Genomic DNA, 16758 nt, shown 5'->3' with positions numbered 1-16758 from the left:
CAGGTTATTTTACAAAATGATTCTCAGTATTATGTAAAAAGTGGATCTGAAACTAGAGGCAGCATCACCACAGAGCAAAAACATTTAAAAATCCATCTTAACAGATTACATCTTGCATGTTATATCATGACTAATACATTTCTTGTGACCTGCAGACTATCAGCTTGACGTCAATCTGTTATGAATATCAAACTAGGGATGGTTTGCAATAGTTGATTAGTCAATTAGAGAGGTTGACTAACTTTTTTCGGTTAAACGCATTCTGCGCTTTAGTGGTTTCGGTCACATTGGCAAAATCTTGGTAAAATTTTGTGAGCAAAAAAGGTCTGTTGTCCATGCATGAAGCATCGTTCACATATCAGCTTTCAGCTTTCTGTTGGTCAGCGCAGCAAATTCGCATAACCAATTTAAACAGGAGCGCAATCTGCTTGGGTAACTTCTTCGCACAAAACTCACAATTGCACAGATTCATACTAAAATGACTGGATTTCGGCCACAAAATTTTAAGAAGCACCGGTAAATGTGACCAGATCTTTAGACAGTTTTGACCATTAAAACATTTTGCATCTTTTATTCATCGCCTTTAAAGCACCATTCAGAAGAAAGTCTCTAGCCATTGCATCACATCTTGTGCCGTTTTTGACATTTTTGACCATTAAAACATTTTTCGTCTTGTTTTCAACGCCTTCAAAGCACCATTGTCAAGAAAGACACATTCAGAAGAACATCTCTGGCCATTGCATCACATCTTGTGCTGTTTTTTTTATGTTACTCAACAAGTGTTGAGTTTTTAAGATGCTGTAAATAGTCCAAATTTGAAATGCATGGCTTAAGATCTTTCTTCTATTTCGTTTACTAAAGAAATAGTCACATTAGGAAAATTTTAACATCTATTTTCTATTGTCAATAGTTTAGCAATGTGTGACGCTCCATTCACACAGAATTCACTTTCAAACCAAGTAGCTTTCTATTGGTAAATGTGCCGGATGTGTATGGTCAACTTGAACCAGTTGCGAAATGTGCATGGCAAAATCTTTTGTCCTCATATGAATTTTATAATTGTGTGGATTTCCATCGAACTAACTGGATATGACAATCACTGATAAATGTGACCACACCTTTAGACATTTTTGACCATTAAATTTTTTTTTTTTTTTGTCTTTTATTCATCGCCTTCAAAGCACCATTGTCAAGAAAGACTCTGTCCATTACATCACATCTTGTGCTGTTTTTTTTTTAAATGTCCTTCAGCAAGTGCTGATTTTTTTAAGATGCTGTAAATAGTCCACATATTAAAACCATGGCTTCAGATCTTTGGCTCTTCCGTTTTGTCTACTAAAGATATGATCACATTATCAAAAATTTAAAGCCTTTTGTCTACTGTCAATAGTTTAGCAATGTATGACGCTCCATTCACATTTAATTCACTTTTTAAACCAAAAAGGTTTCTGTATGTGGCGAATGCGTGTTACCAATTTGAACCAGTTGCGAAATCTGCATGGTGAAATCTTTCGCCCTCACAGGAATTTTACAATTGTGTGGATTTCCATCGAACTGACTGAATTTTGCCTGTGAAAATACGCCAGTCACTGATAAATGTGACCACACCTTTAGACATTTTTGACCATTAAAACATTTTTTCGTCTTTTATTCATCGCCTTCATAGCACCATTGTCAAGAAAGACACGTCTCTGAGAAGAACGTCCCTGGCCATTACATCACGTCTTGTGCTTGTGAAATCGTGTGGATTTCAATTGAACTGACTGGATTTTGCCTGCACAAATACACCGAATACTGGTAAATGTAACCGCATCTTTAACAAAAGATGTCTATTTGGGTGAGACTAACCCAAAACCAGCCAAATTAAATTAGGCCTAAATAGCCTAATTTTTAAAACCATGTCTTGAGATCTTTCGGTCGTTTAGCTTCGTTCCATTTTGTCCCCTAAAGGTACAGTCACACTAGTTCTTCTGCAATTCTTCTAAAGATATGGTCATATTAGCAAAATGTTAAAGTCTACTGTCAATAGTTTAGCAATGTATGATGCTCCATTCACAGAGAATTCACTTTCAAACCAAACAGCTTTCTGTTGGTAAATGAGGCAAATGCGTGTGAACAACTTGAAGTTTGTGTGAACAACTTGAAATCTGCATGGTGAAATCTTTTGTCTTCTCATTAAATTCACGATCGTGTGGATTTCCACTGAACTGACTGGGTTTCACCTGTGAAAATACTGGTAAATGTGACCTAGATCTAGTTGGGTGTGACAAAACCCAAACCAGACAAATTAAACTGGGGCTTCCTTAACAGACTTTTCAATTTCAGAAGAAAATAGTTTCGTATATGCCTGTGATGAACAGTCTGACTTTCTGTCAACGTAAAGGTCTAGGTTGGGTTCCAAAACAGTTCTTTCCCAACCTTTCCCAGAAACAAATCTGCAGCAGTCCTGGCTGAAAGAGGTCAGAGTTCAGATGGCCTGCCGGAGACACCCGAAGCTACGCTTTCTTACAGAGGGCTACACGACTACCTCCATCCAACGCTCGTGGTGCACTAAAAATTGCTAGAGTTCAGGCAGGTACTCTTCATTTCTCTCGTCCTCCGCCTTGGATTCTTCTTCAAAGGATGCTAACACGCTCTGTCAGCCCCTGCATGTCGGCGTCCTCCGCACCCTCCTGCTCGTCATCGTCCGACGCAGGAGGCGGGGGCACCAGGTGAGGAGGGTAGGGCAGTGTGTGGTCACGGGCATACTGCTGCCAGCGGCTGTCATCGCTCTCGTGCGTAATGTAACGCTCCCCAAGCTTTGACTCCAGCTCTCGGAGGTCCAGCCAGGTCTGGTAATCCTGAAAGAGCAGACGGTGGTGGTGAGGAGGGAGAGACAGGGAGAAAGCAAATAAAGAGATGATAAAGACAGAAGGACGCCACAGCTAATGATGATTCATTTTGTTTGCGGTGTCTAAAAGCGCTTTACTTAAGGAGCTTATTTGTCCTTAATATAATTTGCTTCTCAAACATAAAACTGTCTTTTACTGCAAATCCATACTTGGATTTTGTCATCTCAGGGGTTGTTTTTCACATATGTCATTTTTACCATCTTTCATGCGAAGGTTTTAATGTAATTACAGACCTATTTCCAATTTCTTTTCAGGTGAATATAATAGCCTTAGACTTGGATTATCTTTCAGGTTTCCATCTTATTCAATTCAGAAATTATCTTTTTAACAGTAATTTAATAATATAGCATAATTGCACACACACACACACACACACACACACATATATATATATTAGGGGTGTAACGATACATGTATTCATACTGAACCATCACAGCACCTCAGTTCGGTGCATGAGCCCTTACAGCTAATACAGGCAATTCACCCTCAATCCAGAAGAGGCGCCTACATGCATTTGAAAACAAAGCCCACTAGACAGTGATCATGTGCTGATTCTGAACGCGTCTCTCACTGACAAAGGAGTATAACGCTACTTTAAAGGCTTGCACACTCAAATGTTTGCGAAATGGAGCTTTGTGCTCATGTATCCTTTTCATTCGGCACAAATCCAAATATTCCATAATATTTCCATATTTGCGATGTATCCAAACTATTACGCTAAACTATTATTTGGTATGTAAATTATAGGCTTTGTACTTCAGTCAGGTTCCAACTTTGAAACAATGAGGCGGCCGCGTTTTGTTCACTGTGTTTTGATAAAGTACCAACTGCGCTGTCAAGTTAGCAATGTAAAAAAAGCAAATATGTTTTGTGTGTGTGTGCGCCGGCACGATTACTTAAACTGTTTCCTTATACCAGCAAAATCAACTTAAAAACACTGTCATTTATTGTGTTATTAATAATGCATCACTGTAAAAGGTCTTTTGTAAATTAAAGAAAACAAATAGGGTGTCACTTTCAACTAGGTGAAAAGAAACTTAGCATAGCAAGCATAGTAGATTTGTTTTTTGTTTTTTTTCCTGTTGTACCGAAATCGTACCGAACCCTGACCCCCATTACACCCCTAATATATAAATATATATAATGATTAATTGCAGTTAATCGCATACAAAATACAAGTTTGAGTTTGCCTAATATATGTGTGTGTATTTATTTTGTATATATAAATACAAACACATTCATGTGTGTGTGTGTATATATATATATATATATATATATATATATATTTGTGTATATTTATATATTTACATAATAATTACACAAAGTACACACACTTATATCAGGTAAACGCAAACTTTTATTTTGTATTTGATTATTCACAATTAATCATTTGACAGCCCTATATATATATATATATATATATATATATAATTAAAAATTAAGATTTTATACATTTACAGTAAGAAATTTAAAAAATATCTTCATGGAACATGATCTGTACTTAATTTCCCAACGGTTTTTGGCATAATATAATAATAATTGATATAATCTATTTAATATATATATGGTCACATCAAAAATGCCATAAGAACTGTTTTGTAAAATATTATTAGATTAAATATTATTTAAAATAACAGTAATGTAGTTATTCCTGTGATGGCAAAACTAAATTTTTAGCAGCCATTACTAGAGTCTTCAGTTTTACATGGCCCTTCAAAACTCAATCTAATATGCTGGTTTGGCACTCAACATTTATTACTATTTTTTAATGTTGAAAACAGTTGTGTTGCTTACTATTTTTGTGGAAACCATGACCCTTTTTAGAGGTTTCTTTGATTAAATTTATTTAAGTGAACATTTTGTAATACTGTAATTATCTTCCTTGTTTACTGTCAGTTCTGATAAATGTAATGTCTTTTCTAATTAAAAGTATTAATTGCTTTCGGGGGGGGGAGGGACATCCTGACCTCCTTTTTTAATGGTAGTATACAGAAACATCCTTTTGATCTTCTCATTTTTTTTTACTGATGGATTTCTTTTTACATATTTTCTTGAAAGCTGTATTTTGGCATCCTGTTCACGGAAAGAGCCATTAAGAGCCTGAAATTGGCATTACCTGTAGATAGGCATGGCTGAGACTCTTGTCCACACTGTAGCGTTTTCTCATCTTCACTTGCAGCAGGTTATTGATGAGGTCGATAGCTATGGAGAAACGGAGAGATCACACAAACAAAATCTGCATTGATTGAAGCTAAATGATTTACAGCAGAGGACAGAAAATCAAAGGCGGATGGAGCAACTCAACGATCAGCCTGCTTTTAATGCATCGAATTTCTTTTTGTTATTATGAAGTAAATTTCCAGGAATAGCCACGTGCGAAGTGCTCTCCATTCAGCTCTTTTAACTTTTCGTATACCTTTATTCTCAATATGATCTGACATTTTATCAACATCTGAAACTGTATTTATTTCGATGTAATTTTACTGTGCTTGTAAGTATACCTTCAGGAGAGATCTGTTTCCATGGGTTGGGAGGGTACATGAAGGCAGCATTGTGGATCTGATCATTGATGTCTTCATCCTCGTTGAAGGGGAACGTTCCGCTCAGACTGACATACATGATGACACCTACAGACCACATGTCCAGAGAGCGATTGTAACCCTGGTTCAGCAGGACCTCAGGGGCCAAATAAGCCGGCGTGCCAACGACCGAACGGCGGAAAGACTTCTCTCCGATGATGCGAGCAAAACCAAAGTCGCAAAGTTTCACCTATGAACATGCCGTGTGGGTGGAAAGAAGTGGTAAAAGTCAACAAAGTGTAAAAAAGGAGAAGTACAACTTTGCATTATGCAACAGTGTAAAAAAAAGCTTTAGTTTGTTTCCCATGCATCAAGGTGTTTGGTGACTTCTCTGACCTGGGGGAAAGGATCCGCTGATGCTAATAGCACATTCTCAGGTTTGAGATCGCAGTGCACTATGTTTTTGAAGTGAAGATGCCTCAGAGCAGCCAAAATCTAGAGAGAGAGTGAAAAGGAAGATACTCTTTTTAAAATAATGTCTTCAAAAGCCTGTTCACACAAAGCACATTAGCGTTCACGCCAATGGAAGCTGCTTTATCATCTGCAGCTTCAGGGTGTGTTCACACTTATAGTTTGGTTCGTTTGGTCCATTTGGTCCAGACCAAAAAGGAAAATGATATATTTGGTCCTGCTCTGCTTAGCGTTCACACTGGCATTTTTGATATTGAACCTAAAGATAACGAACCTAAAGGGATAGTGATACGTTCAAAACCTGATTGGTCGGGATGAATAATGTATATTATAACATACTGTATATGCTTGTTTGCACTTTGCTCATTGTTTTGGATACACCGCTTATTCCCTGTGTGAACCCTTACTTCTTCTTTTTGGTTCATTTAGAAGTCTTTGTTCCATCTTGCGCTCACATATCATTCGAACCGCACCAGAGTTTGTTTGGAAGCAGACCGAGACCCATCTTTTTAGCGGTCTCGGTCTGCTTGCTTGGTGCACACCAGGGTTCGGATGGCAGCGTTCACACTTACTCAAAAGAACCGCACTAACAAAGAAATCGCACCAATCGAACCAAAAATGACAAGTGTGAACACATCCTCAAAAACAAGTTCTTCAAAGTCTGTTGGACTCTGATTGACTGTCAATGCTTTTTTATCGTTCATCAGTTGGAAAAAAGTAATCCTAAAAGTGTTTCCAATAATATTGCTTCTGTTCGACTTTGGGCCTCATTTATCAATCGAACATAGAAACGAGCGCAGATCTGTGTGCACAAATCAATGAAACATTCATATGTCGCCAATCCCGTCGTACGAATGATCATACGTTGATAAATGTACCAGCTGAAAACAATCATCATTTAAGTATCACGACCCCCAAAAACAGTTCAGTTTCAGACACAGAGAAACGAAACCTGGCCAAAAAGAGGAAGTGAACCACTGATCTATAACAGAGAACATGAATAGTCATTATATAGATCAGTGAAGTGAACTCATGGCACACAAATTGGTCTTACTTTAAAAACACCCTTTAACATTTTATTTGCAAACAATAGCATTCATTTATACAGCATGTATATTAAATACCAATAAATATAATGAAACATTTATAAACATTACAGCCTACACTCTTAAAAATAAAGGTGCTTTAAAAGGTTCTTCACAGCGATGCCACAGAAAAACCATTCTTGGTTCCGCAAAGAACCATTCAGTCAAAGGTTCTTTTTTAAAGAACCATCTCTTTCTTAAGTTTTTATAATCTGAACAACCTTCTTTCACCACAAAGAACCTTTTGTGAAACAGAAAGGTTCTTTAGATGTTAAAGATTCTTTACGGAACCATTTAAACAAAAAAGGTTCTTCTATGGCATAATGAAGCACCTTTATTTTTAAGACTGTATTTAGTTCTACTTAATCCACAACAAACTTTAAACTGAACAGTATAACAGAAAAGAATGAAGAATTTCATATTAAACTATAAAGTAAGACACAAATTAAGCTAGTGAATGCAGAATACAAACGGCGAGCTAAAATGAATGAATAAGTCAAGTGAAACTAAATGGCAGTGGGCTCACAAGCCTCTTTCATCGACATCCAAATGTTTCCATTTTTGCCATGTAACATTTGGTTGCTAAACTATTATCCATCATGTTATTGAAATGGAAAATAAAAATATTTAGACATTAAAAACTATTATCCATGATGTACTTCACTTGTGTTCCAATAGCCACATCATCCTTCACATGCACACTGATGGACCTTTTAAATTGAGCAGTGTAACTTTGTTTGGTTGACTGCATTTTAGTTGTAATAATGGCTGAAATGTCAAGTTAGCAACGCTGAAATTTGTGTGTGTGCACGTGAGGTGCCTGCGCGATCAGTTACATTTAATAAAGTAAAGATATAGCAAATAAAATGCATTAAGAGTGTCACAACATCCAAAGTGGCCTATACTTGTCGCAGAGGTTTTCTTTTTTTTTTTTTTATCTTTTGTTAATCTGTTAATTATTTAAAAGAAATATATTTGGTGTAGGCTAGTCCTACTTATTTTATTCTTTTTATAACTTCAGTTTTTCTACATTCACTGAAGTGCAGCAGGTGGGTGATGCAACGATGTGTGAATCCTCATGGTCTGCTGTTTATGCCCAATTTTCTGTCGTACGTTCGTTTCATAAATGAGGCCCATTATCTTTACACTAATAGTGTTGACTACCCTATTCTTATAGAAGTAGAACAAATATTCTTTAGAGCTTCAACTTTATAGTTATAGTTATCATTTTAGCAGTATATATAATAACCTGTAGCAGATCTATACAGGTGGAACTGGGGAGGTGGAGGGGTTTAGAGGAACTCTAAAAGCATGCTGTAAAGTAGTAAGCTCATTGGCTGTTTATGAAACATGAACCAATCAGCTTGTGCCAAGTAATTTAACGCTGTGAATATCATCAGTTTGCATTAATGACCCATCAGCCTGTGTCAGAATTTGGCATTTATCATTATAGTTATCTTTATAGTTATCATTCTTGGTGTGAAAAAGCAAGTAGAATGATTTTTAAAACTTCATAATTAGAATATCATTGTAGTGATCATTTGGTGTGAACAGGCCTGAATTCTATGAGAACAGTGAAGTCCAGCCCGATCTCACTGCAATTCGTACATATTTTAGGTGGCTATTTCGTACAAATTCGTACGACCTCACTCATACAAATTCATACAATTTTAGCTAAAACGTACGTATTTTATGTACACAGTACATATGAATTTGTACAAATGCCCTACACCTAACCCCTCCCCTAAACCTACCCGTCACTAAAATCGTACGAATTTGCCACCCCGTAAAATACGTAGGAATTGGTTGTGAGATAGCGTTAGTGAAGTCCACAGAAGTGTCATGTCGAATTTCATTATATTGTTAATGTAGACGTATTAAATGTATTGAAGGAGGAGTAATAGAATATAATTACAGTATTTTTAGTGATTAAGCTACAGCTAAAGGTATTTAGACTACTGTTTTTCATACAAATACATAGAAACCATATTACATTTTTACCATGGTATTGAGGTTATCAGAATCTAAATGTATGCTACTATAGAAGACCAATGGTTAATTAAAAAAAAAAAAAAAAAAAAAAACTCACATAGTCATAATAATTACATTTCAGCAATTTTTACTGATATTACTGAAAATATATTTACATCTGCACCCTAAGCTATCAAATGTGTATTTTTAAGAGACAAAAAAAATATTATATTATTATTATTATTATTATCAGGCAATACAAACCTGTTTCTTGATTTGAAACAATATTACTCATTAGAACATGTAGAACTACTTTTTTATTCTTATTATTTTTAATTTATCTTGTTAAGGAAAAATGCCTGAAAAGTGTAAAGAATTCAAAAACTATTTGACAATTTAAATTTGACATTTATCATATTATTGACTGATACGAAAAATCATCATAATTATTCTTGTCCATACCGCCCTGCCCTAGTTGGAATCACTTTCAGATTTTTATTTTTTTTTTTCCAGTGGTTAATGATTAAAAACAGCCAGTCAGAATCCAACAGATTTTAAAGAGCATTTAAAACAGCAGACAAGAAAGCTTCAGCACTTGCTTTTTTTTTTAAACACAACAGGATGCCAATATAGTTATCGTTACGGGTATCTTTACAGTTGTCTTTATAGTTATTGCTATTGGTGTGAATAGGTCTTTAGAATGACTATGAAATCTTTATAGCTATAGTTATCATTATAGTGATCATATTTGATGTGAACAGGCCTTAATAACTACAGAAACAATAACAACACAGTAATAATATTGCTGAAATGACTTTAAGGAAAAAATAATAATTCCAGCTATGAACGATAAATGCATTGAAAGTCAATCACAATCCAACAGACTTCAAAGAATATTAGATAAGAATATTATAAGAACATGCACTCATAATAAAGAGAAAAGGGCGTTAGTATAGTTATCTTTACAAGTATCATAGTGAACAGGCCTTTAAAATAATTATGAAAACAGCCTTTAAACTCTGAGAAGCGTTTGAAGCTCTAAACGCAGTGCCAACCTGCGTGATGAGGAACTTGGTGAGTCTCTCAGGAAGTCGTCCTTTCTCACTTGAGAGAATCATCTCAAGCATGTCACCATGAAGCTTCTCCATCACCACAAACACCTTCTCTGGCGTCTCAAACATGCACTCAAGATTCACTATACCCAAGTGTCGCAGACTCTAAGAGAGGATGAAAGGACAAGATAAAGAGATGCGGTCGAGTGAGTCACATTGTTGTCGCTTATTTGCATTCATGACCTTATGTTGGGTGTCCTCAACAATCAGGAGGCACACAGCAGGTTTAATTGTGTTATATGTGTTCATTATCATTCAGTCGAAATAACAGCACTCATTAGCCACACAGTTCTACGTGGGCCGAATCATTGATTCTCTATCGCCCCCTGCTGGTCACCTGCAAAATGGCTACTTCATTCCTCAACTGGCTCTCCTGCTTGGTGGGGAACCGAAGCTTGTCGATCACCTTCACGGCTACGTCCCTGCCGGTTTTCCTGTGTTTTCCTGTGTGGATTGAGGAGATGATAATGGATTGTGAGATATCCATTCTTAGATTTCATTAGTGTTGCTTACTATACTTATTACAAGAGACATGAATAAGAATTCCATTATTGGAACCCTTTTCCAACTATAAAGAACCTTAAAAGTTCCATGGATGTTAAAGAACCATCATAGACCCATCAATGCCAAAAAGAACCTTCATTTTCTCAGTGTAAATTGTCTCTTCAGTCTTCAGTGCCACGGTTAACTGGATGGTTGTTTGGCGTTTTCTTACTGGACCATGTCAAAAGAGCACAATCACCCTTAAACATGACATGGTCCAGTAAGAAAACGCCAAACAACCATCCAATTCACCCTGGCAACCACCTAGAAACCACCATGTATATTTAAGCCACTGCAAAACTCCCTAGCAAATGTCCAGAATTTGTACAAATCTAGTTTTCAGTCATGAACGTACCTCCATATACCACACCAAATTGTCCAGAGCCCAGAACCTCATCTGCAAAGATCTGGTACACCATTCCAATGTCCTGTTTGGTACATCATCACCGTCATCATCATTTATTATTGTCTTAATAATTATCATAGTCATAATCATCTTTGTCATCGTCACACTATTTGATGTATTGACTCTTTAAAGGCCATGTTTACTTACCACGTTCTCCTGAATCTGACTGTTCGAAACTGAGATGCTGACTGATGCCTGCCCTGAAAACCAATCAGATTAATATTAGGCTCACTTTATAATCTCAGTGCTATACTTGTACTGTATAAGGGCCAACGACAAATAAGGATGATATATCTTAGGTATCAATGCTAAAAACAAAAATAATAATAATAGTTTCTTGAATATTAAAAGTTCTTGAATATTACAACTTCTGTCTTCATGTTGATATATTTTTTGAAAATGTCTTATTAATGACTTTTTTTATTTTTAGTCTATATATCATTCTCTTGTTCTATATCTATCTATCTATCTATCTATCTATCTATCTATCTATCTATCTGTTCAATAGTTCAATCGTTCTGTCTGTCGTTCTGTCTATTGTTATGTCTATATATTGTTCTATTGTTCTCTATCTATCTATCTATCATTCTATCTATCCTTCTGTCTATATATCATTATCTTGTTCTATACCATCTATCTATCTATCTATCTATCTATCTATCTATCTATCTATCTATCTATCTATATCTATCTATCTGTTGTTACTTTGTTCTATCGTTCTGTCTATTGTTCTGCTGTCTATATATTGTTCTATTGTTCTCTATCTATCTATCATCTATCTATCTATCTATCTATCTATCTATCTATCTATCTATCTATCTATCTATCTATCTATCTATCTATCTATCCTTCTATCTATCCTTCTGTCTATATATCATTCTTTCGTTCTGTCTATCATTCTGTCTATTGTTATGTCTATTGTTCTATTGTTCTCTATCTATCTATCTATCTATCTATCTATCTATCTATCTATCTATCTATCTATCTATCTATCTATCTATCTATCTATCTATCTATCTATCTATCTATCTATCGTTGTATCTATCCTTCTGTCTATATATCATTCTTTCGTTCTGTCTATCATTCAGTCTATTGTTATGTCTATTGTTCTATTGTTCTCTATCTATCTATCTATCTATCTATCTATCTATCTATCTATCTATCTATCTATCCTTCTATCCTTCTATCTATCCTTCTGTGTATATATCATTCTCTTGTTCTATATTTATCTATCTATTGTTCTATCTATCGTTCTATCATTCTATCGTTCTATTTATTTTCCAAAAAAGCTTGGAAAAGATCATTTTTGCATACATTTTCTTAGGGTTATTCATTTGATGTGCACTAACTAACCACTTTTTAAAAAAATGTACATTAAGTAAATTAAACAATTACATGTGTTTGTTTGTTTTCCAAATTAAAATATGTGTATAAAGGAGCATCATTTTATATCATCATATAATAGCATCATCATAACTAAATTCTCGACATAACCAAATGATTGGATTAGGTTTCATAACAGTGACTTTACCCCTATTATGATTATGTATGCAGAATCACATCTTTTTCCAGAATTAATCTCACTTACGGTGAGGAGTGTGACCTTCTGCTGGAGGGTTGTCTTGGAAGATGACTGGCATAAGGGCTTGACGTATAGCAGTCTCCCATCCTTTGGCGAACTCTCGTCCTATTCCGCTATTGGGTGCAACACTGCTGGGGCTGACAGAGTGCAGTAGGCCAGACATGCTGGATGTCTGAGACGGGGTGGTGTTGGGGTCCTCACCAACAAAGTAGATCATGGTACCCGTCATAATTTCAAAGCAATGTGGGCTAGTGCCAGGAGGTACAAGAGTGAAATCACCCGCAGGGCGGACCTCCAGGATTTCTGAGAGCGGGATCTCCTGCAGAGGTAGACAAGGGGCAAATTAGACCCCCAATCATGCAGAAAACATGCGCAGAGGTTAATTTCAAAGCAGGGCCGTGGTTAACGCCTATGTAAGTAGAGATAATTAACGGAAATGATACATCAAACCAGGTAATTCTACATGTGAAGTCACCCTAATGGCCAAATAGCTTGTGAAAACCATTCATAATGCATTATTCCATGAACCCAGAATATTCATGCTTCATCTGTCACTGTGAACGCATAATGCATAATGTAATGTGGCATTTCCACACACACATTATCTCCCTTTTCATGTGCAATTTAGCTTATAATATATATGGGAAGCTTGTTTCCACCATGGGTGGGTAAATGAATAAATAAACACAAACGGATAAATAAACACAAAAAAAGTGACTGCGACTTTTTATTGCACAATGAGGACTATTTTTTGCAATTATGATAAAATCAGAATTGTAAGATATTCGTTCAGAATTTTGAAGAAAAAGATTTCAATAACCTTTTATTTATTTGTTTATTTTTTTATTCTGTGAAATTCACAATTGTTCTGTAATTTTGCCTTTTTTCGTGCAATTCGGAGAAGAAAAAAATCACAATTGTTCTGTTTATATTTCACAATTTTGACAATGTTCTTGCAATTCTGAGGAAAATAATAATTGTTCTGAGTATATTTCTTAAAATCTTGACTTTTTCTTACAATTCTGAGAAAAAGTCACAATTGTTCTGTTTACATCTCACAACTAACATTCTATTCTTGCAATTTTAAGAAAAAGTCATAATTGTTCAGTTTATCTCATACATCTCACAATTTTGACTGTTTTTCTTGCAGTTCTGAGAAAAAAAATTCACAGTTGTTCTGTTTATATTTCATGATTTTCACAATGCTTTTGCAATTCTGAGAAAAAGCCTCAATTGTTGCAATTGTTCTGTTTACATCTCACAATTTTCTTGCAATTCTGAGAAGGAAAAATCAAAATTTTGACAATTTGACAATTTATAGCTCACAATTCTTACTTTTCTTGCAATTCTGAGATTAATTCAGATTTGTTCTGAGTTTATATCTCATAATTTAGATTTTTTCTTGCAATTCTGAGAAAAAATTCAGAATTGTTCTGTTTATATTTCACGATTTTCACAATGGTCTTGCAATTCCAGGAAAAAGCCACAACTGTTATAATTGTTCTGTTTACATCTCACAATTTTAACAATTTTCTTACAATTTTGATAAAAAGTCACAGCTGTTCTGAGTTTATATCTCACAATGTTGCCTTTTTTCTTGCAGTTCTGAGAAAAAGTCCACAATTGTTCTGTTTACATCTCACAACTGACTTTTTTTTTTTTCATTTTGAATACAAAATGAAAAACATAATTGTGACTTTTTCATCTCACAATCCTGAATTTATGTCACAATTCTCAGAACTGCAAGAAAAAAAGTCTAAACTGCGAGATGTAAACGTTATAAACTTGCGTTCTTGCAGTTTACATCCTCGCAGTTGTGTGTTTGTTTCCAACATGGAATAAAAAATGTAAAAAGAAAGAAAAGCAGAAAAATGTAGAATTGCAAAATATAAAAAGAATTGTAAGAATAAAAGTAAGAATTGTGAGATAAAATGTTGAAATTACTATTTTTTTCAACCTGTGGTGGAAGCAGCCTTTCATAATAAAGTCATTAAACCATAAAAGAAAAGGAGATTCTACCTTGTAGTATTTGTTGGTGGTGTCGTTTTGAAATAGGATGATGCATTTGCAGTCCAGGCGCCAGTAGTGTCTCTTCCTCTGTTGGAGGGTGGGGTGAGAGGTCAGAGGTCATAGGTCAACAAGGAGTTGGTGCTGGGGTCAGCGTCACCCCAGCAGACAGGAGGAAGAGAGCGAAGGGTAAACAGAGCTGAAGAGAAGAGGAGGACGCAAGAGAAAACCCAGGAGGAAAGTTAGAAAGAAAAGGCTAAAGAGGAGCAAAATGCTACACAGAAATTCAGAAGTTTTACAGGAGGCCGAGAACAGGTCAATATATCAATGTTGAGAAAATGCCTCAGCCAATTTTTCCCTATTCTTTGTGAAAATACTCGTCTAGAAGCACCAAACACTATGAGTGACATTTACTGCTATTCATTCCTACAAATCAATACCCACTCCTGCAGGGGACGCTCAGAATAGCCTATGATTTAAAAGCGGAAGATTTGCTGATATTATAGCGCAAGTGTGCAGATTGATGCAGAACACATAAAGAAATATCAATAGAGTGTTGGGAAGTGAGGTAAAGATAGTGTGTAGACGAGAGAGAAAACTCTGGCTTTGTTAAAGGAACAGTTCATGCAAAAATGTGTTCATTTACTAATCTTTATATCGTTTAAAACCTGTAGAAGACTAAAAAAATTAAGATGAATGAATTAAAGTGGTCCATACGACTAGTGCACTATATTACTATGCAGGACTATTATGGTGAAGTTTAACCATTAAATAAAAAAATATTCAAATTAAAAAAAAATTACATATTAATCATATTAAAATTAGATATTTATATAAATATAAATAAAATAAAAAAATAATCTTAAAAATGAGTTTTAAAAAAGCTAATTACTTTTTGTCTTCAGAAAAGAATACAGAAAAGTAACTGAAAATATTCTAAAAGTATATTTTTTTCAAAATAAAGTACAAAAAAGTACAAAATAATTAATCAACGAAGCACTGAAAATCATATTAAACAAAATAAACATTGAAATATGAGGTATGTCTATTTATTTGTTAATCTGATATGTATTTATTTATTTATTTATACATTGCTCATTGATGTCTGTATTTTATATTAAGTCTTCTAGAAGATTTATTGGTAAAAAAGATGGTTCCAAAGAGTAAATTTATACAGGTTTAGAATGACATAAGAGTGAGCAAATGAGGATTTTTGGACGAATTATTCATTTCAGGTCAGCCAGCAGTCAAAGGAAGTACCAGTGTGTCCTTGTTGCTGTAGTGCACCATCCAGCCTTCTTTGATGGCTGTGCTAGAGCGACGTGTGGTCTGCCTGATCGACTGCACTACTCTCATCAGAGGAATATTAGCACTGGGGAAAAATCACAGCACACGTCATAAATCATGACATCTTATAAGAGAATCCACTGTATGCTGAATAAAAGCCATTTGTATAAAGAGAGATGCACCAAAACAACACGAATTATGAATAGTTTGCGAAAACCTAATATCTTACTGGTCAGTTAGTATTTCCACTGAGGAAAACAGACCTACGCTATGAGTTTGCATATTTGCAAACTGAATTTTTCCACTTGATGTTTTGTTGTACATGATTTGTATATGCCATAAAGCCATTCTAGGCTCACTGATAATACGTGACTCTATCTACATTTCTGCAAAACCTGAAATAGTCCAGGTATATACACATGTTTCTCTGCACGTTTCAGATGACACATCCACAAGAGGCGCTTCTCAGCAATAGCACTTTTTCTCCATTGCTGATGCGGGTTTATAAACAGCACAGTGTCATAAAGATAACATGCCTGTGGGTACAAAATAGCTGTGAAGTGATTTGTGCTTCTTGTAGCATGTTTCAAAGCAAAATGTGCAGTGAGTAAGGTTAAATTACGTGTTTGATTTTCTCAGTTTTTACATTGTTTATCCCAGCCCTAAACTTAACCAATGATGTTAATAAAAGCAAACCTGAGATAAAAACACATATCCAAGGCTCTGAGCTCTTTTGTGGGGTTTCATGTTATGTTTTTCACCAGACTCTTAGCAGGACGCTCCATATCGCAAGTGCAACACTCTACCGGGTAAGCTATCGAGCAAGTTTACTATGTCAGTAAAGCCATATATATGGAGTTGGCTATGTGATGTAAACAATAAAA

At 35.3% G+C, this 16758-nt stretch overlaps 1 protein-coding gene across 2 annotated transcripts in view; it reads right to left on the bottom strand.

The window, feature by feature from the left end:
- Window positions 1-437: 437 nt before the first annotated feature.
- The window catches only part of prkd2 (protein kinase D2), a 47787-nt gene continuing 31466 nt past the window's right edge, over window positions 438-16758 (bottom strand). For both annotated transcript variants that reach the window (XM_051128907.1, XM_051128908.1), the window contains exons 8-18: window positions 15848-15959; window positions 14600-14677; window positions 12587-12899; window positions 11146-11198; window positions 10948-11020; window positions 10387-10493; window positions 9993-10154; window positions 5807-5905; window positions 5393-5660; window positions 5008-5093; window positions 438-2840 (exon numbers count right to left, since the gene is read on the bottom strand). In XM_051128907.1, coding sequence (XP_050984864.1) covers window positions 2616-2840; window positions 5008-5093; window positions 5393-5660; window positions 5807-5905; window positions 9993-10154; window positions 10387-10493; window positions 10948-11020; window positions 11146-11198; window positions 12587-12899; window positions 14600-14677; window positions 15848-15959 — 1576 coding nt within the window. In that variant the 3' untranslated portion in view covers window positions 438-2615. The remainder of the gene's footprint in view (window positions 2841-5007; window positions 5094-5392; window positions 5661-5806; window positions 5906-9992; window positions 10155-10386; window positions 10494-10947; window positions 11021-11145; window positions 11199-12586; window positions 12900-14599; window positions 14678-15847; window positions 15960-16758) is intronic.

This window comes from Labeo rohita, chromosome 15 (assembly GCF_022985175.1).
Source record: "Labeo rohita strain BAU-BD-2019 chromosome 15, IGBB_LRoh.1.0, whole genome shotgun sequence".
In the NCBI taxonomy this organism is placed as follows: domain Eukaryota; kingdom Metazoa; phylum Chordata; class Actinopteri; order Cypriniformes; family Cyprinidae; genus Labeo; species Labeo rohita.
Note: the sequence above shows the minus strand (reverse complement) of the source record. Positions and strands in the feature narration are given on the sequence as shown.